At 36.4% G+C, this 27,224-nt stretch overlaps 2 protein-coding genes across 4 annotated transcripts in view; one reads left to right on the forward strand and one right to left on the reverse strand.

Annotated features, from left to right (window-relative positions):
• The first annotated feature begins 642 nt into the window (after positions 1 to 642).
• SGO1 (shugoshin 1) lies at positions 643 to 16,127 on the forward strand. Of its 2 annotated transcripts, XM_055321242.1 has the most exons (9): positions 643 to 836; positions 1,985 to 2,079; positions 3,337 to 3,492; positions 3,576 to 3,772; positions 8,198 to 8,274; positions 9,924 to 9,982; positions 11,171 to 11,980; positions 14,314 to 14,500; positions 14,721 to 16,127. In XM_055321242.1, the coding sequence occupies exons 3-9, from the start codon at positions 3,351 to 3,353 to the stop codon at positions 14,836 to 14,838; spliced, it is 1,590 nt and encodes a 529-aa protein (XP_055177217.1). In that variant the 5' UTR covers positions 643 to 836; positions 1,985 to 2,079; positions 3,337 to 3,350; the 3' UTR covers positions 14,839 to 16,127. The 2 variants fall into 2 exon arrangements, with proteins under 2 accessions (XP_055177217.1, XP_055177216.1); XM_055321241.1 differs by lacking the exon at positions 1,985 to 2,079.
• A 6,325-nt stretch (positions 16,128 to 22,452) lies between these two features.
• Positions 22,453 to 27,224, reverse strand: part of KAT2B (lysine acetyltransferase 2B) — a 104,180-nt gene continuing 99,408 nt past the window's right edge. For both annotated transcript variants that reach the window (XM_055321093.1, XM_055321094.1), the window contains one exon: positions 22,453 to 24,524. In XM_055321093.1, the coding sequence (XP_055177068.1) occupies positions 24,331 to 24,524 (194 nt within the window). In that variant the 3' untranslated portion in view covers positions 22,453 to 24,330. The remainder of the gene's footprint in view (positions 24,525 to 27,224) is intronic.

Genomic DNA, 27,224 nt, shown 5'->3' on the forward strand with positions numbered 1-27,224 from the left:
AAAAGGCAGAACTGACCGGACGGGTGATCGACGGGGCATGGAAAGGCTGGGAGGGGGGGGGGTTAAAAATCATTAAGGAAAATTTCCCAGGCTGCTGAGTCAGTCAGTAGCTATGCGGATGCTAGCGCCATTTCTCGGGGGCTGAAGAGCCACAGGCAGCCAGACGAAGAACCCGGAGCGGAGTATTTCAGGTATCTGGAACTTCCCTAATAACGTCCCGTTAATCCGAAATTCGCTTCCTACTTTGGCTTTCATATCCCTCCCAGAGGCCTCTCTTCAGCAAGCAGGTCGACCACTTCGGCGGGCAAACCATTCTGGAGATTCTCCTCACAAGAGGGAGCCCACGAGTACAATCTCCGAGACGGGCACACCGCAAAACTAAAGTTAACAGGAAGCTCGTCGAACGCTCCGAAATACCCACCCTGTGCGATCTCCCGGCGGCTCCACCCCCAAAAGCCAACGACTGCGAGCAGAAAAGCGCCCCCAGGCCGACGCGCTGACTGGAGACTCCGCCCTCCAGAGGCCGGGCTGCTGCAGACGCCGGATGTGGAGGCTCGGGTCGGGTCACGTGGGCAGCCCGGGGGGGCGGGGCGGGGCTCTGCCGCGTCGGCGGCGGCGGCGGCGGCGGCGGCGGCGGCGCCTCACGTGACCGTCCGTCCGCCGCCCAATGGGGGAGCGCGGCGGCGAATTTCGAATGCGGTCGCGTTAGCTGGCGGGCGACCCGCTGTCGGAGCCTGCGGCTGGAGGGTCCGAAGCTCGGGATACACCGGCAGGACGGCCTCGCGGAACTTTGGGATGCAAGGAGGGCGACAGCTGCGGCACAGGTGGTGACCAAGGTACTGTTTGGGACGTACCTGCGGGAGGAGGATTTCCGGGCCTTCTCCGGGCAACACCCCCACGTCCGCTTCACGGGAGCCTCTCCGAGAAAGAGGAGGCCACAGGTCTTCCAGGTGTGGAACGGGGGTGTTGTGGCCCCTGTGCCTCTTCCTCCAGGGATCCCTCTGTCGTCCTGAGTTCGGTGTGGGGGCCGTGGAGTCGGGTTGACCCGGTGCCTTTCTCTGTTCACCCACCCGACCTGAGCCTTCCCACGCCCCCGTTTACGCTTTGGTTAAATACACGGGTACGCTGACTTTCCGCCTTGCAGGATTTTGTGGCTCCAGTGATGTGTAGAGGCATCCATAGCACCTCAAAAAGCCACGCTTAACCTAAGGGCACACAAACTGGCAGCTCTCTGTGCGGCGCGATTCCGTCGGGGTCCTTGTTTTGCTGTTTGGGTTACCCTGCCCTGGAGCGGCTAGCACTGATCGCTGCCCTAGCGGGCTGGCCGGTTCCGCAGCAGGAAGGATGAAAGAATGATGGCGGAGATCAAATATTCTAGGTTCTTCTGAATCTAGACCCCTCACCGGAATACAGACGGACTCGTCCTGCGCTGTGACCTGTTTCATGCGTTGTCTCCACCATACCCCATGTTAATGGGCTAGACAGGGAACTTTTGGTACACCAAATCTCTCTTGTGATTTTAAGTTGCTTGAAGGGAATAACGAAAGATACTTAGGTAAGGCTTTGCTAAACTAACTTGATCGGTCACTTAATCTGTATGGCTATCAAACATCTCCGATTAGAATTTCAGAAACTCCATTGTGGGGACGCCTGGGTGGCTCAGTGGTTGTGTGCATCTGCCTTTGGCCCAAGTCGTGATCCTGGGATCGAGTCCCGCATCAGGCCACCCGGGAGCCTGCTTCTCCCTCAGCCTGTGTCTCTGCCTCTCTCTGTCTCTAATGAATGGAAGGAAGGAAGGAAGGAAGGAAGGAAGGAAGGAAGGAAGGGAGGGAGGGAGGGAGGGAGGGAGGGAGGGAGGGAGGGACAAAAAAAATTCCATTTTGATACATTGTTTTGTACAACTTAACGTTAGTGCTTTAAAAAAAAAATAGTTGTGCTTGCTTTACCAGAAACATCTCAGTATATGTTGTGTCTCCACTGTCAGAAAATAATAAATGAGATCTACGTATCTATATTTAATACCTCCAGACACTGTATAGAGGAAAATAAGTAAGGCCTGGAGAAAATACCTGAGAAAAGGTAAGGCACAGTAAAATATTTGACTAACTTAGAGGAGATGGAGGTATCTTTTGTAGTGAAAATTGTATATATGGTTGTAGGAAATAAGAATTTTATTCTTATAAACTGTAAGAATAAGAATTTTATTCTTACAAACTGTATTGCCAGTTTCCTTTTGTAATTTTAAGATCTGCAGAGTGCAATCTAGGTTAAAAGATGCTCATGAAAAGTAGTTTGATAGGCTTAGTAGCAGAATATTGAACCAAATCTGACTTGCAGCATTGAAAAATTTAAGTATATTCATGTATTAGCATATGACACTATCAGCACTTGTTTTGCCACTTTTAACAGTATGTAGAACAACCATTATTTAATGGATTGTTTGCTATATTCATGACTTACTAGGAGCTAACAGACCTGAGTTTTAAAAATAAACTTTGAGAAAACTAGCATGTTCCCCTGCCTCAGTTCCTATTCTTTCTAGCTCTATAATTGTTATGATAGCCTATTAAAACTGTATATAGTGCTACATAGTTTAAACACCTGAAGATCACCTTGACTTTCTTGAGTGTGTGCATATATTAAGTGTTGGGTTAAAAGAACATGGAAGAGGGATCCCTGGGTGGCGCAGCGGTTTAGCGCCTGCCTTTGGCCCAGGGCACGATCCTGGAGACCCGGGATCGAATCCCACGTCGGGCTCCTGGTGCATGGAGCCTGCTTCTCCCTCTGCCTATGTCTCTGCCTCTCTCTCTCTCTGTGTGTGTGACTATCATAAATAAATAAATAAAAGAGCATGGAAGAAAGTTAATCAAGTGAGGGAAGAACTGGAAAACAAAGCCCACATATATCATTACCTCTAAATTAATGCTGTAAGTCTAGTAAATACTGAAACAGTAAATGTTGGTCATAAACATGGTCTGTAGGAAACATAATAATATCAAAATAGAATACTAAGTATTTCCCATAATGCCTACTATATAGTAAGCCCCAGGGGATATTTGTTAATACATAGTGGCATATTACAGAGTCTTTGAGTTGAAATGCACATTTATTAACTTCTCTATAAAGTACCTGAGGAGGATAATATTATGCCAAAATATTAATGAGATTTAAAAGCTGCAAAATGTAAGTTATTACCAGGTTAGCCACTTTCTTTAAGCTAATTCTACAGTTATTAAGTCTGTTTAATCCATTCTTTACAAACAGCCTGTGTTTTCAGTCTTGTTTTGTATTTGATATTATCTCTTAGAAAAATTAAATGCTTTTTATTGTTTTAAGTTCCTAGGTAGAAGATGGCCAAGGAAAGGTGCCTTAAAAAGTCCTTTCAAGATAGTCTTGAAGACATAAAGAGACGGATGAAAGAGAAAAGGAATAAAAATTTGGCAGAGATTGGCAAACGAAAGTCTTTTATAGCTGCGCCATGCCAAATAATCTGTAAGAGATTTTCGTGTGCTTTTGCATCACTTTTTAAGTTTGGATTTAATACATAATAAAAAAAAATTTTTATTGTCTTTTAGCCAACACTTCTACACTGCTAAAAAACTACGAAGACAACAACAGAATGTTAGTTTTAGCTTTGGAAAATGAAAAGTCTAAAGTGAGAGAAGCCCAAGATATCATCTTGCAACTGAGAAGAGAATGTTACTATCTCACGTGTCAGCTGTATGCATTGAAACAAAAACTGACTTCACAACAAACAGAAGAAACTTCTCAGGTATTTTCATTACAAAGACTGAAGTTCTTAGGAAAAAGTGTGACAGCCATGAGTTGATAGATCAATTAATTATGTTATTTAAATTAATTACTGATGCTCTGTTAGTAGTGAATTGATCAAAACCTCTTTCTTCAGTGCCTCAGCACAGCTGTTGTTTGTGGCCAGTTAAAGAAAACTTCAAGCACATATGTGATTGAGGCTTGAGCTTGTATAACTTGGTTCTGAAAGTAGGTAGCAAGACAAAGTACAGAAGAATGAGGTTAACCTGTTGCACTGCTGGTCCCTTCAACTGTTCAGCTAAGTGAGTCAAAGATAGCTAAAGGTCTAAAAGCGGTACTTGTTGTAGACCAGAAGTTTTAATCAGTGGTATAAATCTTAGCTCTTCTATGTAGTTTTGTTATATCTAGTGAGGTTTTATAAGAACTACCTTACTTTGGGAGGGAAGTATTGAAGTGCTCTCTTGGAGAGTCATTTTTACCTACTAGTTGGTTAAGGAAAAGTATACATTACCTCTGTATTAAGAGAAAGTTTACTTTGTTTCTGGGTCGTCATCTGTTTGCTATGCTAGTAAAGACATTTGTGTGGATACTTAGGCCAAGAAACCAGAGAAGAAGGCCAGACCATAGTGATTAGGGGAAGGTTATAGACTCAGGAAGGGAATTAGTCAGCTCTCTGCTGCCAGGGGGAGTCAGTGAAAGAGTTCTTGCTTCCCTGCAACTAACATGATTCCATATTTTTTCTATGTATCATATAGAGAATATACATACATATATACAATACATGCATATAGAGTATAGCAAAGAATTGTCTATAAAGATTTGATATAATTGCTTTTTCTTCCTGTGAGGGTTAGCTTGTTTATAAAGGTTGGTTGTGGTTTTTTTTTCCTTCAGAATATAATCTTTCCTGATTTTTTTTCTTTTCCTTGTTCAGTCAACTAGTGAGGCCAAAAAAAAAAAAAAAAAAAAATCTCTCCAGAGACATTTGAATCTTCCTTTTCCCTTTCCTAAGTTTTTGGTGAAATCATATATAGAATAGTGAAAAATGAGTACCTGAACAGTAGGAAAAAAATTGTAATTGCAGGCATGTTGACATTTACAATGATTTTTGAGTATTCATTAAACCATATTATTAGTTGCTGGGCAAAAGTGTCCTTAGCATTTAAGATATCAAAGTTTGTTTTCTGCCATATAGTTGCTACATGTGTCACTCCCTTTCAACCATCATTCTGTACTCATGCTTCCGTTTTTATCAAGTCAATTTATCAGTGATGGAAAAGCTTAAAATGCTTTGATAAGAAGAATATTTTTCTTGCCTATCAATAGTTTATAAGGATTAATCACAACATAATTTTTTTTAAAAGATTTTATTTATTCATGAGAGACAGAGACAGAGAGAGAGGGGGGCAGAGACACAGGCAGAGGGAGAAGCAGGCTCCATGCAGGGAACCCGACGTGGGACTTGATCCCCGGACTCCAGGATCACGCCCTGGGCCAAAGGCAAGCGCTAAACCGCTGAGCCACTCACGGATCCCTACAACATAATTTCTAATAGCTTTTTATTCCCTAGCTTTTATAATGAATCATTTTAGTAACTTGTTATTAAATTATATTATTCTGTAATGAAATAGTCTCCTTTATTTATCTTCAGCAATAATGCCACTTAAATTTAGAATATTTAGCTATACTGAAAATAAATTTAAGACTTTTTTAGATTGTATTTATTTATTAGAGAGACACAGAATGAGCAAGGCTCAGGGCTAGATCCCAGGATCCTGGGACCTGAACTGAAGGCAGACACTTAACCAAGCGATCCAGATGCCCCTAAATTTAAGACTTTTAACAGGATTAAATTTCTAGTTGTTTTGTTTCTCTTGAAGAGTTTTAAAGTTTTAACCTATCATAATACCAGCATCTTATATATGCATCAAATTAAAGAAACAGGGGCACCTGGGTGGCTCAGTCAGTTGGGCATCTGTCTTTGGCTCAGGTCATGATCCCAGAGTCCCAGGGTCAAGCCCTGCATTTGGCTCCCTGCTCACCAGGGGTCTGCTATGCCCTCTCCCTTAACCCCTACCACCTGCTAGTGCACGCTTTCTCTCTCTCAAATAAATAACATCTTTTTTAAAAAAAATTTCAAAAAACAACTGAACTGAATTAGAATGACCTCTATGGAATTTGTCTGGAGCTTTCACCTTCCTAATACAAATCGACAAATCTGCCTGTGTCTACCCTGTGTTCTTCATCTTCCCTCCTGTCACAGTGGTAGAAGAGCCTCTGCTCCTATTGAAGGCTGAGCCCTCCCCTGTGCTTCAGATTCCCTTTTTCTCATCTCTAGGACTTTCCTCTAGAAAGTTTGTGCTCTTTCAACACGTATTTCCCTCTTGGCTGAATCATTCTAGCTATCATACAGATGTGCTTTAGTATCTCTTGCCTTAAGAAGAAAAGAAAATAAATAAAACATCTCCTGGTTTCATATCCCTTAACTCCTCATTTCTCTGCTTCCCTTTATAGCAGATGTGTAAAAGAAGAAATATTGGTTAAAACAACTTTCACCTTCTAGGGTCTTTTTAAATCTTCTGTCCCTTGTAGTTCTCAACTGCATATACTAGGCTTCTAGAAACTAGTAGTTTAGTAGAACCAACTGGATGGGAGTAGCCACAGATAGGGCTTGTTTTCCAAAGAAGAGCGTTGTTTAGCAAAATTCTAAGCCTCCTTAAGCATGTTGTAAAGCTGTTCAAGGAGTAACTCCGCAAGTTTTGTGAGTGGAAATGTAGTGCTCAAGTCACATTCTGCTTTAAGAGGTTGTAACAAATACAAACCAAATTAAAAAAAAAAAAAGGCAAAGAGAACAGTGCACTTATTATCTTCATTTCTTCAGTTTCTATTTACATTTCAACTCACTCTTGTATCCCCATCATTCTGTGGTCACTGTCCAGGTGCCCACAAACCCCAATTTTTGTGACCAAATTTACCCTTGAATTAATAAACAACATACTTTGATCTCTTGCCTTTCTTACTCTCCTAAGTTGTCCTGCTCTTCTGACTATTCCCTGTCAGTCTGTTTTGCTCAGTTCTTTACCTTCAAATATCATTTGTCCTAGCTAGACCTATTTTATCCTCCCATGGCTTTAAATACTATCTGCTGATGACCTCCAATTTATAGCTCAAAACTTACAAAGGCACACACACACACGACTAGTATTTGATATATTCACCTAAATATTTATAAAGGATTTCAAACATATTTTGTATGAAGCACAACTCTATTTTCCCTCTCCCAAAAATATTGTGTAATTCTGCCTCTCTGTAAGTCTTATCTCATAAAACAACCTATCCATTTGTTCAAGTTAAAACTAGAGAGGCGGGGATCCCTGGGTGGCTCAGCGGTTTAGTGCCTGCCTTCGGCCCAGGGCCTGATCCTGGAGTCCCGAGATCGAGTCCCACGTTGGGCTCCCTGCATGGAGCCTGCTTCTCCCTCTGCCTGTGTCTCTGCGCCTCTCTCTGTCTTGGTCTCTCTCTCTCTCTCTCTCTCTCTGTCTTTCATGAATAAATAAATAAAAATCTTTAAAAATAAATAAAACTAAAGAGGCTTCCCTCTCCCTCACTGTCCCCACCTCCATCTCTGTTCAATCTCAGCACACTTTGGTCTTTCAACACCTTCCACTGGGCTTAACCTCTATAGCCATAGGACTCAAGTCCTAGCTAATATGCATGTCTTACTAGATTTACTACAATGACTTCCTCACTCTTTCTGCTCTTGGCCCCTTTCAATCCCCATGTTTCACACAGTGGCCAGACTGATCTTTTTAAAACTTAGATCATTTTACTTCCTGCTTAAAATTTAAGTGACTTCCCATCACACTTAGACTATAATCCAAACTTGTAACTCTCAAGGCCTCTGCATGCACATCCCCTACCATTCTTATTAAGAAAGGTCATAGATGACTCTAGCCACAATGGCCTTTCTTTTCTAAACACAGCTAGGTTTTTCCTACATCATGACTTTTGTATTTGCTGTTTCCTCTGCTTTTTCTTTCCCTGCTCTTTCAATGACTGGCTCCTTTGCATTCTTTACATTTCAGATGAAAGTCATGCTATCTAAGAGAACCCTCCAACTTCAAGTACTCTGTCACTTCAACTCTGAGTATTTACTGATTAGCACTTTATCAATATCTGAAATTATTTATGTTTCTCTTTCCTTTTGTCTTAAATTTTTCTCTCCCAACACTATAATGTAAGCTTTAAGAGGGTTGGACTTAAATCTATTTTTAGCTAAATCTATTTTTTAGCTGCTGTAGGTCCAGTTCTGAGAACAACGCCCAGCACCACAGTAGACTGCTCATCCATTTTTATTGTTGAATAAATGCTTTGTTATGAATATTTCAATTATACCAATGTTTTCTTTGTTTTAATATATTAACAGAACCGAGAAGTATGTCCCTCTGGAATGGACTCCAATAATGACAACAACCTTGGGGATTTATCTGTGAAGGATTTACCGTTAGTATCAAATTCATTATTATGATTACTAAAAACAAAAAAAGAATTAATTCTGTGATACATTTATGAAAGAAAATTTGCATCGTATACATTCTGGTGTTCGGCGTCTGATCTTTTTCTCTACTAAAAATGCTTTTTAAAAAATTTGGTACGTTGATACTCTGTTACATATAGCCAAGCCAAACCTTTCTTATATTTACTTTTTTGAGTCTAGGAATAGGCTAGTTATTTAAATATAACTGAGTTTTTTCCGTTATATTTTTCTTGTGTCATGTTTTAATTCTAAGAAGGATTGGTTATTCATATGACCGTATTTTGCCAATACTACAAATAATTTGGTTTAGAAATGAAATAAAACATCATGTTTAACACAGCTATCACCCTGTCTTGCTAATCCAGTTCATTCCTAAATAAGGTCAGACCCCCATATACTCTCTTCCCCTTCTCTTGGATCAAGTATACTTTGTTTAGAATTACTGAGATACAATTGCATACAGTAAAATGCACAAATCTTAATTACACAATTACACAATGATGAGTTTGACTAATATATACACCTGTGGAACCAAAATTTCAATTATGACTAGAGCACTGCTCCTTCTTGCTGGGTTTTCTCAGTTTCAGAATCATTGACATTTTAGGCCAGATAATTCTTTGTTGTGGAGGGCTATCCTAAGCATTGTGGGACATTTAGCAGCATCCTGGGCCTAAGCCACTAAGCGTCAGTGGCACTTCCTTCCCCCAGTTATGAGAACCAAAAATATCTCCAGATAGTACCATGCATCCATGTAATTATCCCCAATTAAAACTACTGCCAGATGCCATCTCCTCCTGTCCCTTTTCCCTTTCAAGTCTGTGCCCTCCTCTTCACAAAAGTAATCACTAAGACGACTTCCATCCCCATATTAATTTTAATTATGAATTGTTTTAAAACTATTGAACTGTAAGACCTGACAAAATATTTATGTAATGATCAAAAAGGAAGATGGGGTAATTTACTTCATATAAGATTCCTGAAGTTGTTATTAATTAGTTATCTTAACTCTATTACCTAAACCTATATTTAATTTTGATGTTTAGAGAAGCATTTTGTATAGTAAACAAAGAATAAAATTAGAATGAAAACAGCCAGTAATAGTATGAAAGCATAAAGGAAGTTCTTTCATGAGCCAAAGAGGGAGAAGATTTTTAAAGAAAATAAATAGTATTAATTTCAGAGGGTTCAGTAGTAAGGCACCATTAAAGATACATACTACCAAGAGATTAAAAAAAGAAAAAAAAAAAGAATCAACAGCTCAGCTAATGATGAAGCAGGCTGCTAAAGAGTTGAGTAATCAAATTGCATTTCTGTAATATATTTTGTAAGTCAGTACTGATTGGCTGTTTCTCCAGCTAAATGAAATGAGGAGTTATGGCATGTCTTCACTGATAGGCAGTTCTTCCAGTGGGAGTTGAATGTCATTCATAACAAACCAGCCTCTGTATAATCAGCTTAATTTTTTTGTTGTTGTTTTCTTTGATAATACTGAACAGATACACTGATTTAGAATTATGAAATGATACTAAAGAAAGAGAAAAGCTTAATTTTAAGAAAATCTTAATTCTTTTTTATTATATTGTTAAGTAAATTTCTATTTTTCATTGGCTAGACAAGTTCCTCTTCAGGAAGCTCACCTTCCAGAACAAGGAGAATCACTCCAAATAGAAGGTAATTCAAATAAAAATCAAAAATACTGTTAAGGGCAAGATGAGATCTTTGTGAACAAGTAACATAGTTAAATTTCTCTAATTTTTTTCTTTTTAACTTTTAAACTTTGCTTATCTGGCATTCTTCTCAAAGCAAATCTGTTTATTTTACATGGACTTATGACAGTTTTAAAATACATCCATTCAGGGATCCCTGGGTGGCTCAGCGGTTTAGCGCTTGCCTTTGGCCCAGGGCGCGATCCTGGAGTTCCGGGATCGAGTCCCACGTCAGGCTCCCGGCATGGAGCCTGCTTCTCCCTCCTCCTGTTCTCTGCCCCTCTCTCTCTCTCTCTCTCTCTCTCTCTCTCTCTCTCTCTGTCTATCATAAATAAATTAATAAATCTTTTAAAAAAATACATCCATTCATTTTGCCAAATCTATAATCAGCTATAAATGGCTGGAATTTACTGAGCCCTACTATGTGCCAAGCTCCTGTATTAGCTATTTTATATACACTTTCTCACTTGACTCTCACAACAACCTCAGAAAGTAAGTGCTGTTGGTCCCATTTTATGTAGACCCAAAGAAGTAAGGTATCTCACAAGAAGTAGCCCAAATGGTAAAAACTAATGTTTAAACTCAAAGCTGATCTCCAAAGCCATCCCATTCTTTCTACTTCTAAATTGACATGTCCCTGTTCTCAAATATCAGTCCTCTCTATTTGAACTAAGCTTTGAAGAAGGAATAGCATTTGAATAAGCAGAACCAAAGATCCTCACTTTTCCTAAAAATGAAGATTATATTTCTTACCTGAAGGGCTTTGCAATTATCCCAATCTTACTCATTTTTTGAAGAACATTTTAGCTCCCACTTTCTCAGTATGCTTGTTCTACTTTAGAATATGAGATTCTCTCCCACTGAATCCTATACACATAGATACATATAGCCTATTAGTTTTTCTTTAAACCAGGAAGATAGACCCCATTTAGAATATTTTTGAAGGTTATATAAGATTCTTTCACAAGTCAGGTAGAAACCATTAATTGAGCATTGCAAAATAAGTGGAATATTAAGTTCCCCAGATTTGTATTTTACTTACAGCAAATGTGGAAGAACTAAGAATGACTTTTTATTAATTCCATTTTTAAGTTTTGAGTTCTAAGATTACTAAAACGTAAAACTTTTTCTCATGTATTTTTTAAATTCTCAGAGCAAATACTTGTTTCTCAACATAGCCTGGAATTTGATTTGGATTCAGAGGAAGATAAATCTACTTACGACAATGCTTTACCTAGAACGGTATCTGTCCGTCGAAGTTTAAAGAAACATTTTAATAATCTATGTCAGTTCAATGCCTTGGATGGTTTTGAAATCAGTCATTTCTCACAGCAGCCCTCTGAATCCGAAAGAATTAGATGTGAAGACCCACTAGTAAACATGCACATATCTGAAAATGTGGAACAAAGTGTTTGTCAGTGGAATAAGGATCAAATTAACTTATCACCAAAGCTGACTGACCCAGGAAGACCTAATAAAACAAAAGAAAACATTTTACAACATAAATTTGAACAAGCTAAAAATAAGCATAGAGGTGCACAAGGAAGAAAAGAGGAGAAAAGAAAAGCTAACAGAAGGAGAAAATCAAAATCTGGATCAAAGTATAAAGGGAGCAAAAGTGAAAATAAAAAGACTGTTTCCAAAAAAAAATTGGATGAATCTGTCACTTCCAATGATGCTTACAATTTTAATTTGGTAGAAGGTATTCATCTCACCCCTTTCCGACAAAAAATGAGCAGTGATTCTAACAGAGAAGAAAACAATAAGGAATTTGAAGTGAGCATCTGTGAATCAAGTGATTCAGGAGATGATTCTGATGACCTTTATTTGCCCACTTGCAAGTACAGTCAAGATCTCTCCAGTGAACCAGATAGCCCAGTTGCCAGGTCTCGACCTAAAAGAGCACAAAAATATAGAAATGAAAAAGAGATGGAGGATTCTAAGCTTACACAAACTCCTATCAGTAAGTGATCTACTTGTTCGCTTGCATTTTTAATGTTTATAATAAATGATCACTCCTGATGCTTATATGCTATACTTACCATCTGTTTCTCTGGGGGAGGTTAGAGACTTGCCATCTGTCTCTTTGGGGGAAGGTACAGTTTGATTAAACAATGGGGGCTTGGGGGTGGAAATCGCAATTGAATGGCTATGACCTGCTTTAAGCTAATTTAAATCTTCTTTAAGAACAAATACTACTTGTTACAGAGAAAGCATTTTTACTTTAAGTAAATGAAGGCTTCCAAGGTAAGGAAAAACTTTTTAGTGGAGCTAGGTCGAATTAAAATATCTTTTATACACTTACCTGAAACAGGCCCTTGAAAATGAAAACAAATTTGAATCCAGTAACCTGTCATTTTAATGGCTTTGTTTTATATTCAATATAACAGGAACTGATTTTAAATTTATTCATTCTAGTTAATGAAAGGTGACCAAACTTTTTACTCAATGGGCTTCCTATTCTTCTCTAAGACATTTGTAAGACATCTAAAAACTATTGCTTAGAAAAATCTTGTTTTTATTAGTTTTATCGAAAGTAGGTATGGTTCAAAAAGTTGATATAGGGATCCCTGGGTGGCGCAGCGGTTTAGCGCCTGCCTTTGGCCCAGGGCGCGATCCTGGAGACCCGGGATCGAATCCCACGTCGGGCTCCCGGTGCATGGAGCCTGCTTCTCCCTCTGCCTGTGTCTCTGCCTCTCTCTCTCACTGTGTGCCTATCATTAATAAATAAAAAATAAAAAAAAAAAAGAAACAAAAAGTTGATATAGCCTACATCTGGCCACAAAGATTCTCATCTGGGAAATTTAGTTAGTGTATAAAACTAATAAATATAGGTTGTAGCATTCCCAAAACATTATAATGCTATTTCATTTGATACTCAGAAAAATTCTATGAAGTGTATCATCATGTTTGTATAGTTTATAAGAGATCTTAAAGCCTAAAAAATTTTTATTTATTTATTTTAAAAGATTTTATTCATTTATTCATGAGAGACACAGAGAGAGAGGCAGAGACACAGGCCGAGGGAGAAGCAGGCTCCATGCAGGGAGCCCGACTGGGTCTCCAGGATCACGCCCTGGACCGAAGGTGGCGCTAAACCACTGAGCCACCTGGGCTGCCCAAAGCCTAAAAAATTTTAAATGACTTTCCAAGGTCAACCAGTTAGGCAGTGGTAGTATGCAAATACATTTTTTTAAATATGCTATTATGTTACAGTAAATCAAACAAGATTGGCAAAAGGTTGGTAATTACTGAAGGTGGGTAACTGGGGTTTCATTATATTGTTGTCTCTGTATTTGTGTATTCTTGAAATTTTATACAGTAAGTTTAAAAAAAAATAACATTCTGATATAGTATTACTCAGAGTTTAATCCCCAGATCATCAGCATCACCACTGCATTGAAACTTCTTAAATATGCAGAATCTCAAGACATACCCTTGAATCAGAATCTGCATCTTTTTAACAAGTGCTCTGGGGGAATTTATATATACCAAATTTTGAGAAGCATTGTTCTAGAATATAACCATGGATTGGATGTTGCTTAGCCATATTTTCCAATCTAAAAATTGGAATAATTAGTGTAATATAATAAATTTATGTGGGGTCAAAAGAAAGAATTTGAAACCTAGATAACCCTGGAGAACATGGTTGCTAAATATAGGCATTTTACAGTTATAATTTAGTTTGTCTTGGACAATTTGCCTTTTAAAACTGTTTGAAGAGATTGTCTTGCAGTGTCCTATGTGCTGGGTGGGTACCTGTCACCCAATATAGATACAGCTTCAAATTAGAAAATTTGGATGCTTAAGATAGGAAAAACATTGGTTAACTTTTTAACATGTTAGCTTTACCAGAGGGAACCCATTTCCTGCTGGTCTCCACAGAGGCTATAATAAATAATTCTCATGGATTTAATAAAGTTTAAGTGGCTGTTTAAGACTATAGGAAGCCACCTGATAAATTTTGATATTGATGATTCTGTGGAGCAAGGTGGAACTAAAATGAAATTCCATAATTTAAATTTAAATTTTAAATTTTAATTCTTCTTTATCCTTAAAAAATTATAATTTTTTAAAAAGAATTTTAAGTTTAGTAATCTGTTGCAACAGTTCTTTACATCTACAGTAATATTTCAGTGTTACTGGGATGAAACAATGATAAATAGGTAAAAAAATCTGTACAATAAAATGCTGGATTCTGTATACGTTTAGGATATGTAATTGCACACAATTTTAGTTCCTGTGTTTCTTTTTTCTTTCATTTGGAACCATGTTCAATAAAAGCTGTTTTTGTAGGTGCACTCCCTGAAACTCACTGCTCAACTCATTTTAGCCTGAAGGATATCACCAATGTCCCCTTATATCCTGAAGCGAAAATCAGAAAACTTTCTCTTTCTCCAAAAATGAAAGAAAGCCCAGCAGTGTCTCTGCCAAAGCGCAGGTGTGCAGTCAGTATGAATTATAAGGAACCCACACTCGCTTCGTAAGTATCTGATTTGTGGAACCCACTCTTAATGGTACATGGTGAGGGGTGTAAGATTTGGAGCTTTGTTCAAGAGTGAGTCTTATTGAAATATAAAATTTTGATTAAAAAGTGAAGTGGGAATATTAGCACTGGCATATTTTACAATAACTTTATATGAAGAGTGAGTTAGTATTGAGATGCTTCTAATTATGCCTAAGAGTTCTTTTTATCCTTTCAGGAAACTGAGAAGAGGAGACCCTTTTACAGATTTGTGTTTCTTGAATTCTCCTATTTTCAAGCAGAGAAAGGATTCCAGACGCAGTTCTAAAAAAAAAAGTATGAAGCAAATACAGTGAAGTGTTTGTTGGATGCTGTTTAAATTCATCCTATACCATATAGCTCCATCTCTCCAATAGAGAGTCTCTAAGATAGTACACAATAGGGTTGAACCGTTGCCATGGAATGTTCTATGACCAAACTCTAGACCACAAAAATCTCAAAACAATACTTCCAATGTGATGCTTTTTCTTCATACCACTAATACATTTGGTTTATTTTTTCTTTTAAAAGAAAAAATTTTTTCTTTTAAATATAAATAACTGGACTTAATCCTTATTTCTTAAACTGCCTAAAACTCTTCATTTCACTCAAAATGTATCTTCTGCAAAAATTTTAGAAATGAAAATCAAATTAAGATGTTTTCGTTATAAGCTTCTGGTGTCTTTATTTTTGCCTTTAGTGGGAATTAACTAGAATGAATGATTTTTGAAGACAAGCCAAGGATCTTTTGAAACTCTTTATATAATATTTGAATAAAATAAATCCTTGACATGCATAGTACTGTATACCTTAAGTTGTTTGTAGATCCCTGATATCACTGTTGTATTTAAAATTACAAATAAAATATGAGATCATTATTATAGAATTGATGGTTGTTTAGGCTCAGTAACTGGGTAAGTGACTAGCTCTGAACATCAAGCTCTTATGTGTACATTGTTCAGTGATACCTCAGCAAAATCCCAAATTGTTATGTCTTGGACTTTCAGAATAGTTCCTTAATTAGTGGCTACCATATTGGGATCAGTGCAGTTGCAGAACATTTCCATCACCACAGAAAGCTCTCTATTGGGTCATTCCAAATGTGCTGTTTTTGTACTTTTAGTATTTCTGTATTCTTGCTGTAACGTTTACCCATACACTCTTAAAAATTGCTTTGCATTTTAACATTTTACATGAATGTTACACTGTATATATTTATTTTGCAGCTTTTAATTCACCACTGTTTTTGAGATTTATCCATGTTGGCAGATGTAGATCATTCTCATCATTGTATAGTATTATGTAAATAAACTAGATTTATTCTTTTGAGAGACAATTTGCTTCCACTTTTTCATAATTACAAATTAGTGCTGTGGTGAATATTCTACATTCTTGCACACACGTGAATAAGTTTCCATGGAGTTGGTACCTAGAAGGGGAGTTGCTCCCTAAAGTGGTTGTACCAATTCACCTGACACTAGAAGTGTATCACCCTATCAGCAATTTATAAGTTCCGGTTTCCTCACACATTATCACTCAGTACTATCGGACATTGAAATTACCTCAAGTAATGAATGTGAAATGGATTCTCTTTGTTTTACTTGCTTATGAGATGTTATTTCATTGAGTTAATTACTTGGAGAATTCAAATGTTTTATTAGTCACTTAACCTTCTATGAATTGCTTATTGTATAATTTGCCCACTTTTCAATTAAAAATGTCTTTTTCTTAATAGAATGGGTTCTTTATATATTCTGGCTAGTATTCCTTGTTTTTATTTACACGGGCTTTAACTATGTTTCCACTTTATTTTTACCTTTTTTATGTTTTTTGATGTTCAGGAATTTTAAATATTAATGTTCTCTATCACCTTTTCCCTTAAGGTTTTTCTCTAAAATTTGTAGTTTTTCTTATTCATGTAGGTCTTTAAACTTTATGGTATTTTGTCAGATGAGGATCTGATTTTATTTCATTTTCCATGAGAATAGCCCAATTGTCCCAGCACTATTCATGGACTAATCTATCTTGCTGTCTTTGACATACATCGAGGTTTCTTTCTCTTGGTTTCTTTGTCTAGCTATGGGCTGGGTACTGTATAGTCACGGTTTTTTTTGTTTGTTTGTTTATATACATTAAATGTATAGTTCAGTAATATTATGTACATTCACATTGTTGTGCAGTCATCACCATTATCCATTTCCAGAACTTTTTCATCATCCCCAACTGAAACCCTGTACCCATTAAACAACTATCCATTTACTCCACCCCCACCATCCCTAGTAATTACTGTTCTACTTTCTATCTCTATAAATGATTGTTCCAGGGACTTTATATAAATGGAATTATACAATCCTTGTCCTTTTGTGTCTACTTATTGCATTTAACATAATGTTTAATCTATGTCCACACCTAACAGAATTTAATTCCTTTTCAAGTTCTCAAGTACTAGAATAGTGAGTAGTATTCCATTGGGTAATATACCACATTTTATGTATCCATGGACATTTGGGTTGTTTCTGCTTTTTGTCTACTAGAAATAATACTGCAATGAATATATGAGTGTCTAGGTACATAGATCTGTTTGAGTTCCTGCTTTTAATTCTTTTGAATATATGTATCCAGAAGTGGAATTGTTGATCATATAGTTATTCTATATTTTGATGAAGCAACATTTTGTGTTCCAGGGTGGCTGCACCATTTTATATTCCCACCAGCAATGCAAAGGGGTTCCAATTTTTCCACATATTTTTTTAAGATTTTATTTATTCATGAGAGACACAGAGAAAGGTAGAGACATAGGCAGACAGGGAGCCCAAGGTGCGACACGATTCCGGCACTCAAGGATCATGCCCTGAGCTGAAGGCAGACGCGCTTAACCGCTGAGCCACCCAGCGGTGTCCCCAATTGGTGGACCCCAATTTTTCCATATTCTTGATAATACTTGTTTTGTGTTTTCTCATAATACCCAAATGGTGTGAGGTGGTATCTTATTGTGGTCTGACCCTAATAACTAATGATGTTAAGTGTCATTTCATGTGTTTATTGTCCATTTGTATGCCTTCAGCAAAATGTCTATTCAAGTAGTATGCCTGCCTTTGAATTGGGTGGTTTTTGTTGTTGAATCTTAGGAGTTCCTTAAATGTTCTAGATATTAATCCCTTATTAGATATGTGATATGCAAATGTTTTCCCCATTATGTGGGTTGCCTTTTTACTGTTGCAGTGTCCTTTGATGCACAAAAGTTTTCAATTTTGATTAAGTCCAGTTTATCAGTATTTCCTTATGTTGTCTTTGCTTTTGTCTACCCATGAAATCATTGCCAAATCCAGTGTCACGAAGTTTTTCTTCTATTTTTTTCTTGAAAGACCATTTGTTTTTAAAGAGGTAGAATTGGTTTGCTAATATTTTGCTTAGGATTTTTTATACCTATGATCACAAATAAAATTTGCCTATATCCTTTCCCTTATATAGTTTTGGTAGCAAGGCCATACTAGCCTCATAAAATTAGTTGGTTGAGAACCTTCTATTTTTGCTGTATGGAACAAATTGTTACTTATTCAGGTTCAGTGAAACGCTATTAAAACTATTTTATCCTGTGTTTTGTGGCAAGTTTTTGTATTATTTTTTTAAATAAGTTTCCTAATTCTTGATTCTATTTCATTAAATTACCTTTTATTGCGTATTTATCTGTTCTGTTTAATGGCATATTACATATTTTTTAAAGTGGAGATTTCTACTGTTGTTATTGAGTGCTGCTTTTTTTGGTAATACATCAAAAAATTATTTGTGCAGTGTTGATTCTTTGGTATTTATTAAATCTTTTCTGACTAGTAAGTTGTCAGATTTTACAAATGTTTAACGGTGTGTACTAGAAAAAATATAAATTCTTTAATTGTTGAAAATAGTGTATAACATTTTCAAGTTTTTTTATAGCCTTAGCAATTTTGTCTCGTTTCATCATTTGCTAAAAAAAAAAAAAAAAAAAAAAAAAACATAAGATCTTCCACAAAATTTCTGGATTTTGTTTTCTAGAATAGTTTCTAAAACTATTCCTTTTATTGCTGTTGTAATCTTTTTCCCTTATAATGCTTGTTGTAACATCTGATATAGGTAAGGCAACTTCTATATGGTTAATATTTGCCTATATATAGTTAATATTAGTATACTTATCATTTTTCTTTCCATTTCTTTAAGCCTTCCTATGTTAATGTTTTAGATATAACTAATTAAAGACCATGTTACTCGATTTTGGTTTTGGTCCAAAGTGAGTTGTAATTTTTTACCTAGCAAATCCAGTCCATTTCAGTTTATTGTGATAACTGCTATAATTTATTTCTATCAATTTTCTTTATGCTTTCTATTCTGCCTTTTTTCTTCTTTACTATTTATTATTGGATTCGTGCATTCTTTATTTCTATTTTTATTAAGTGGTTATCCTGAAATGGTTTAATTTGTACACTTGATTTTCCAAAGTCCAAGTTTCTGAAGCATCTCTTTTATAAGTTATTTTGATGAGGGTCAAATTCTTTTTTCTAGAAATGAATTTAATTTTTCCCTCACTCCTGTTGATATAAATTGACAGTTACTTATCCCAACATTTCATTTTCTTATGGTCTTAATTTTACTGTTGAGAAGTCTTGTCTAATTTTTGCTCATATTTTGTTAATATATCCTAAGCATTTCATATTGACTTATTATAAGTGTATTTTAAAGATTATTTTCCACTTGTTTGTTGCTAATTTATGGACATACAATTGATTTTCTTATATAGACCTTGCTAAAATCACTCACTAGTTTATCTTTTCTTGTAGATCCTTTGAACTTTTTTATGTACATGACCTTATAGTCTACAAATACAGTTCACTTCTAACTTGTATACCCTTTCTTGCCTTACTGCACTCACTAGAACCTCTGCTATGTTGAATAGAAGTGATGAGAGCAGACACCTTTGCCTTGATCTCAACCTTCGAAGCATTTGGTCTTTCAGCATTACTGTGATGTTGGCTGTAAGTTTTTATAGATAACCTTTGTCATATTGAGGAAGTTTCCTTTCATTCGTTTGCTGTTTTTCTGTTAAATTATGAATGACTGTTGAACTTTGTCTAATGCTTTATCTGCATCTATTGAGATGAACATGTTTTTTCCTCCTTTATGCTGTTCATACAGTTAATTACATTAATCAGTTTTCAATGTTAAATCCACCTTGACTTAATCAAAAGTACCCCACTTGGTCATGATCTCTTAAAATTTTTATATACTGCTGAGTTTTATTTGCTAAGATTTTGTTAAAGATCTTTGCATCTGGGCAGCCCGAGTGGCTCAGCAGGTTAGTGCTGCCTTCAGCCCAGGGAGTGATCCTGGAGACCCCAGATCGAGTCCCAGGTCGGGCTCCCTGCATGGAGCCTGCTTCTCCCTCTGCCCGAGTCTCTGCCTCTCTCTCTTTCTGGGGGTTTCTCATGAATAAATAAATAAAATCTTTAAAAAAAAAAAAAAGAAAAAAGAAAAAGATCTTTACATCTGTGTGTGTGAGGGTTAGACCAAAGTTTCTCTTACAATTTTTTTTTCCTGGCTTCAATATCAGGATAACAATACTGACCTCATAAAATGATTTCAGAAGTCTTCCCACATCTTTTCTGAAAAAGTTTGTGTAAAATTAATACTTCTTTTTCCTTATACCTGAGACCTGTATATTCTATTGTATTATAGGTGTTTTGTATGATACTGTGTATTGCATGTTTATTGTTCATTATACTTCAATTTCTTTTTTAATGTTAAAAACATAGGAGGAATGTTGAGTTTACCACAAAACAAGCTACAGCTGCACAAGTGAGTGTGTTGAGTAGAAGCGTGCTGGCACACTGAATTAATAGCATTGTATGGAGGGGAAAATTTGAATTAGAACTTGATCACAAAATCCATATAAACCATGTGTGTATTCTCTTCAACTCTTTAAAACAATCAACATTAACCAAACTTAAGCACTTTCTTATAGCCCTTTGCTTATTCTGTTGCTGGACTGCTCTATTGGGGGAAAAAGGCAGATTTTCTGTTCTTAAGATATTTTAAGCATAAATAGGATACCCATCTCTTAACTGTAGAAAGTGGGTGGTTAACAAAGAGCAAATAACAGAGACCAATGAAGTTTAGAAAGATGATATGCAGAAAGTGCATATGCATGAACATGTGCATGACTTTGAGAAGGTCCCTACCTTCCAACAAATTCTCCAAGGGATTTCTCTTAAAGAACTTCAAACCTTCGTAAGTTAAAACTGACAACCTTCGATTCAGCTTAGATTATACATACACACATATATATACAAATTAGACATGTAGTTTCTCATCTTTTTAAACTAATTCTACCAAGGTTGTATTGGACTTCCCAATAACAAGGAAGAGTAGGAGCACTGCCTTTTGGTTTCCTTGCTTTTCTCTGCCTTGTTGAAATATACTACTTTCTAATAAACACAGAGAAAATCTCTAGCTTTGTTAGCTTTTTTCCACAAAAAAAAGTAAAGATACTCCCATAAAGAAACCAAGGCATAAATAAACTACATAAGAAAGCTTTTCATGACACTTATGGGTGTTCTCTCATCTCCTCTCAGCATCTTCTCTACTTTGTTGAAGCCCTCCCTCCAAAGTATTATTTCTACTTTGCTAAGAGGAGATTGCTAATTAATGAGGGCTGGACCAGTACAAAACAGACCAGTCCAGTACAATATGGAAAAGACCACAGGCTGCCTTCCACAACCCTGCCTTTTTAGCTCTTAGAATCTCTTAAAATAGTGAGGTTGGTCTGAAGAATATCAGCTAAAAGCGGTGATACGTTATTAACCTGCCCAGAGTGCCTCAGTCTGATCTTGTTTCTACTTCTTAGGTTTCATAATTCTAAATTTCACTTCTAGGTAATATGAAAACCTCCAAGTCTTCTTTTCACTATTCTAATGAATACAACCAGTTTTTACATGTGTTGAATAATACAACTTTATAGCAATGTTTTATATGGATATACGGGAATGGAGTGGAAAGGAGACATATTCTACAATCCAGATGTTTACATTTCTTAGAAGGAAGGACATCACCCTGTGGCTTCCCTCTGCCCTTATTTATCCCTCCCCTGTAAGGGAATTATCTAATTGAGTTACTTAGGCCCTGGACTGTCCTGTATGGCTGCTCCCTCACCTGTGCGTCTTCAGAGTGGGCCTTCCTTCAGAGAGCACCATTGTTGTTGGCTATGCACTAAATTTAATGGCAAAGGCCCTGCCCTTGGAGGGGAAGTTGACAGGGGTGCAAAGCTATTGGTGAGCCAATCACATTCATGGGTTCTATATTAGTCCATTTCCCACAGATATATAAGCCATATTCTCCAATGTCCATTTTATTATTAATAAAGATATTTTTGCCATCATATGCCTTATTCTTTTGACTTCTCACTTGGTTCAGGATTCAGAAAGAAAAAGTATTCTTTGGTGGGTTCTCTCATACTCCCAACAGGATACAGTATTCCTTCATGCAGTCAGCATTTTGAATGACATTATAAGCTCATTATGAAATATGTAAGAATCAGCTGTATTTCTTATGTCTTCATTGATCTATTTCACAGATGCACAGTAGAAAAACTGGGAAAAAACTTTAATTTCTAAACCAATAACACTCTTCTTTCACTGGGATTTTTTTTGTTTAATGAATGACAGTGGGCAAGATGCACAGTGGACCACCCAAAAAACACAGACACACTCAAGTGTCTCATGAACTTTTCTCACTGGTGGGGCTGTGAATTCTTATGAAACTTCTAACAAGCGCAACAATTCTAAACATCTTCAACAAGACGCCTAAAATCTAAGAATTATGGACATAGTCGATGGTCATCAACCAGATCATACACTTGCCCTGTTAAATTTAATGGGCTAGAAGAAGAAAACACAACACCAAACTGAGAGCTTTTTAAAATATAATTTAAAACTATGTTGTACCAGTACAATATATTAATTTTACAAATGTAAAATTTTATCCGCTGTTAAAGCATTTGCAAAAACCACACATCCTACTTCAGCTTTATTGCACAATATCTATAAGAAAATATTAATTTTTAAATTAGAAAACATAAAAATGCTTTCAATATAGAAGAGACAATCTGATTTTAAAGACAATACTCTATAAGAATGTCTACCCAGAAAATAACAAACTTTCACAGGATACCAAGCTGGACAGATGCTTCAGCAGATTCAGTACAAAGCACTGTTTAAAACCAGTCCAAGATACTTAATCCAAACTGTATCATCATTCTTCATTAGAAATCTAGATGCCACTCAGGGTGGTTTCTTATACTTAAAAAAGTTGAGGCAATTTTCAGTGTGAGCATTCTGAATATCTCTTACATCTTAAAAACATAATACTTCCCACTTAACAGCCATTTGCAGATTTTCTTCCTTCTTGCAGATTATCTCTGGCAACTGTTTTTAACAACTATTAAATGATCATTTTAATTCATTTATGCTGATAGAAAACATCAAGTTAAATATACTTTTAAAACCTAGTCCTTTACAAAAATCAGTTTATAAATTTGTATCATAAAAATTAGTGTCAAAGACCATCAAAATGGCCTTCATTTGTTTGATATTAGTTGGTTCTCCCAGAGTTGGGATGGCAGATGTCCCACTTTTCTATGTAGTGTTAATCAGGAAATAAACCCAAGCACTAAGCCGGAATCCCAAGACCAGTTAATAAGGTTGCATGATGGACTTTAGTGGGATATTACCCTGGGTCTGTCTTCCAATGTAGGTGTTAAAATACTGACAGCAAATTTTGGTGATTTAATTCACCTCAGACAATGAATATAATCTGGAGATGGAAAAGGAAAAATGTTCACTTAATACATTATCAGTGGGGTTGTGTATATCATAGAAAAGGAGAAAAAAATCCTTATTCGTTAGAACAAGGATTCACCAAATTTGATACATATGTAGATTATGCATCTTTTCTTATTAAAGCATGTTGATTCAATCTCAAGTGTTTTTAAACATATGCCTCTGTGCATCAGGAGATTGCCTTTTGGAACTTATGGCCTGCATAAGCAAAGTCAAATATAATATTACACATTTGTGTAGAGAAAATAATTATTAAAATAGTGGTTATGTGCTCACAAGTTTATTGTAAGTAGACAGAATTATCAAAAACCCAGATGCTTATAAAAAAGTTTGCATTATTTAGAATTTCTTCCTTAGGAATCAAGGCAGTTACTTTTCTGGAACTGCATTTTTCAGAACTGCTCAAAGCACCTCATCTAGATGAGTGTTTTTAAAAAATATATATAAAATGTCTACAATGAGACTTCAAACATCACATATTTCACCTTTTACAGGCTTTATCATGTATCCCTTCCTTAAAGTCCTTCAGAATAAAATAAAAATAAACTCTCACATTCCATTAGAAAAAAATGGAAACATTCATGGTCTGAAAGGTTTCTGCATTCCCCCAAATCTTGGTACTATGTGCAATTTCCTCATACACAGGTTTTGAGGAAACCCCTGATCATCTATTATTGAATATTCAGCTAATGGACATGCCATAGAAAATTTACATTAAGAGTAGTAAATAGATTAAAATCTATTCCATAAAATAAAAATGTTCTATGACTTCACTTTAAATACATATCTGAAAAGCTAAGAGGTTTTTTTGTTTGTTTTTCGAAAGTGCTAATTATTACATTTACAAGTATCTTCAATACATCATGTCCAATTCTTTATAAAACTAAGCCACCTTGCTTTAGGCACACTGCTTGATGAGTTTCTAAGAAGCAGAGGGGGAAAAAATTACTTGTCAATTAATCCAGCTTCCTTAATTTTACTGAAGAAGAATTTCTCCAGGATATTGGCACATTTGTAGTATTCACTCTCAGGGGGGTTGTACTCTTTGCAATTGGTAAAGACTCGCTGTAAGTCTGCCATGAATAATTTCTTAGACACGTAGTACCTATTCTTGAGCCGTTCACTCATGGTTTTCAGATCTGCACAGGAAAAAAAAATATTAGCAATCTTTGACTCCTTTTAAACACCAGTTGACAAAAGGGAGACAGGGAGAGAAATGTATGTCATCAGTTTGGCTACATTTTTACCATCCCAATGCCCTCCATTAGGAGACAGTCATAGGATCAAGGCAAACAGTTCTTAAATCTTATGTTGTTTCTGTTGTGAGGGCTTCTTGTGTAAAATCACAGCATTTTCACATTGAAGGGACCATTATTAGTCATCTGGCCCAATCCCCTATTCAGCACAAGGAAGCTAAGTAGATTAGCAGCGAAAAGTATAAACTGAGCACTGTTAGCTATTCATTCAGAATTATACAGAAGAGGCTCTATCCACACGGAATACAGCAGGTGGAACATTTGTCTGAATCGTTTCATTACTTAAATCCAAACAATAAGACTGAGTTTGTTTCATTAAATTCACAGTTCATTTTGGTGCTGTAGAGACAGAACTAAAGTAGAAAAACTGATCATAAATAAGTCTACAGATAAAACAGTATCCTTGCATATGAAATAGTTCAAATGAATTTAGTTTCATGCTCTGTTCATGAAATAAGAATCACAGGCAGTAAAAAAAAAAAAAAAAAAAAAACAATAATTTATTTTCTAAAGCAAGTAAGCCTTGAGAGACTATTATAAAAATATTTCCCCAGTATATTTATTTGCTTTAAATTGTATTATTTTACAAATGAAAACAGTACTTTATCTAAACTTGTAAGAATATTCTGGAGCTTGTTTACTTCTCACTCTTAGAACTGATTTAAAGAATTCCATAAAGATTAAAAGATGTTAACATTTGGGTGTGCCTGGGTGGCTCAGTTAAGTGTCCAACTCTTGAATCCAGCTCAGGTCATGATCTCAGGGTTATAGGATTGAGCACTACATCAGGCTCTGCGCTGAGGGTGGAGCCTATTTGAGATTCATATTCTCTCTCTTTCTCTCTTTTCCCCTCTGCCCCTCCCCCCATGTGCACACACTCTCCCTCTCCTCTCTCATATGAACAGGGGCACCTGGGTGGCTCAGTCGGTTATGTCACCACCTCTTGGTTTCAGCTCAGGTCATGATCTCAGGGTCCTGGGATGGAGCTCTGTATCAGGCTTCCCGCTCAGCCGGGGTCTATTTCTCTCCTGCTCCCTCACCCTCAGCTTCTCCTCTGGCTCTAGTTCTCTATATCTCTCTCAAATAAATAAATAAATCTTTTTTAAAAATTATAAATAAATAAAATCTTAAAAAAGAAGATACTAACATTCATTTACTTATTGGTCCCTACCTGTCTCTGAGTCTGGTTCTGTCATTAAAAATTATATTAACTGTGCATGGAAAAATAAGTCAAAATTACTAAAGAAACACCTCTACCAATAACCCCAATTCCCACTATATTATCAAATTTTCTAGAAGGAAAGAAACTTACTAAATACATCAGGGTCATCTGTTAGTGAAATATATAAATTTATGTGCAACATCCAAAAATGGGGAGAATTCATTTACATCAAAATCTTAAATATACCATAAAACACCAAAGAAAAAATGGGAAATGTGTACTTTTGCCTTTGACTAAAGCTTCTCTTGGGTAGTGGTATGCCATCACATCTGTAAGTACAACTTTTAATTTTCTTTCTTCTCTAACTACAACAGTTTGGAAGGTGAGATAAATTGGCAAGTGTTAAGATACTTTATAAAGGCTCAGCAAATAACCCACTAGATGTCTCACCTCACTGTGACTGAGAATAAGATGTCTTCTTATAAAATGAAAAAAAGAGCAATGAAATTAATTGTGCCTCTCCAGGTAAAGTTAGATATTTACCTTACCACCTACATGCCTACCACTTAAGATATGCTGTCCAATATATAAAGAGCTATGTAACCAAAAGGGGAAAAAAAGAATAAATACAAAGATGTTTATCCAAAAGCTTTCAAGCTATTAACTGGAAGAGAGGAAGTAAGAGCTGGGGAGAGCCTAAAATATAGCAGAAACAAAATAGAAGTTTTTGGATCTTTCAGAATAATTACAATCTATTCTGCATATTGCATATTTCCTTTCTATATTTCTATTCTATTAAGTTACAAATAACATCCTTCTCCTCTAGCTTTATTAGAGGGCTTAGCTGATCAAATGACATGGGTTTAAAAAGGTGATTAATTATCAGTGATACCACGTATGTCTCCATAAAACTATTCTACTCATTAAATTATTCTACCTTCATCCCTCCCACCAACTCAGGAGTTCTGGATAAATAGGAAAACCCTGTGTAGCAATCCATGCATGGTAAGAAGACAAGCTTGGACTAAACTATTCAGACAATGTTCTGAATGAGATTCCCCAAATGACACAAGTTAGACCTCATTCATATGGGAGAAAAAGAGTTTTTGAGAGCACAAGAAAAAGAGAAGAAAAATATTTTAGAAAAAGCTGAGAAGGCAATAATGGAGGAAAGTAAAATTACTGATTTGTCAATCTTGTTCTCAAAAACATGACTATCTTAAGGGCAAGACTACACATTTCACTCAGCAGCACCTAGAGGCACTCAAAGAAAAATACTATTGCTCCCCTAAACAGCACCGTCCACTGTTTTAACTTTGTCTAGAACACACCTCAGTCCACCACTGGTCTTGCTCAAAGGGGCTGACATTCCCCTCATGAGCATTCAGCCATGCACATAGGTGGTATCCAACTGGAGAGGC

The sequence above is a fragment of the Nyctereutes procyonoides genome, unplaced genomic scaffold, assembly GCF_905146905.1.
Source record: "Nyctereutes procyonoides isolate TBG_1078 unplaced genomic scaffold, NYPRO_anot_genome, whole genome shotgun sequence".
NCBI classification, from domain to species: domain Eukaryota; kingdom Metazoa; phylum Chordata; class Mammalia; order Carnivora; family Canidae; genus Nyctereutes; species Nyctereutes procyonoides.

Excerpts from the sequence above, each read along its gene's own strand:
- SGO1 (XM_055321242.1), top strand. The coding sequence starts at position 3,351 with ATGGCCAAGGAAAGGTGCCTTAAAAAGTCCTTTCAAGATAGTCTTGAA. Across the intron at positions 3,493-3,575 it reads TGCGCCATGCCAAATAATCT|CCAACACTTCTACACTGCTA; the intron begins GTAAGAGATTTT and ends ATTGTCTTTTAG. Across the intron at positions 14,501-14,720 it reads AAGGAACCCACACTCGCTTC|GAAACTGAGAAGAGGAGACC; the intron begins GTAAGTATCTGA and ends TTATCCTTTCAG.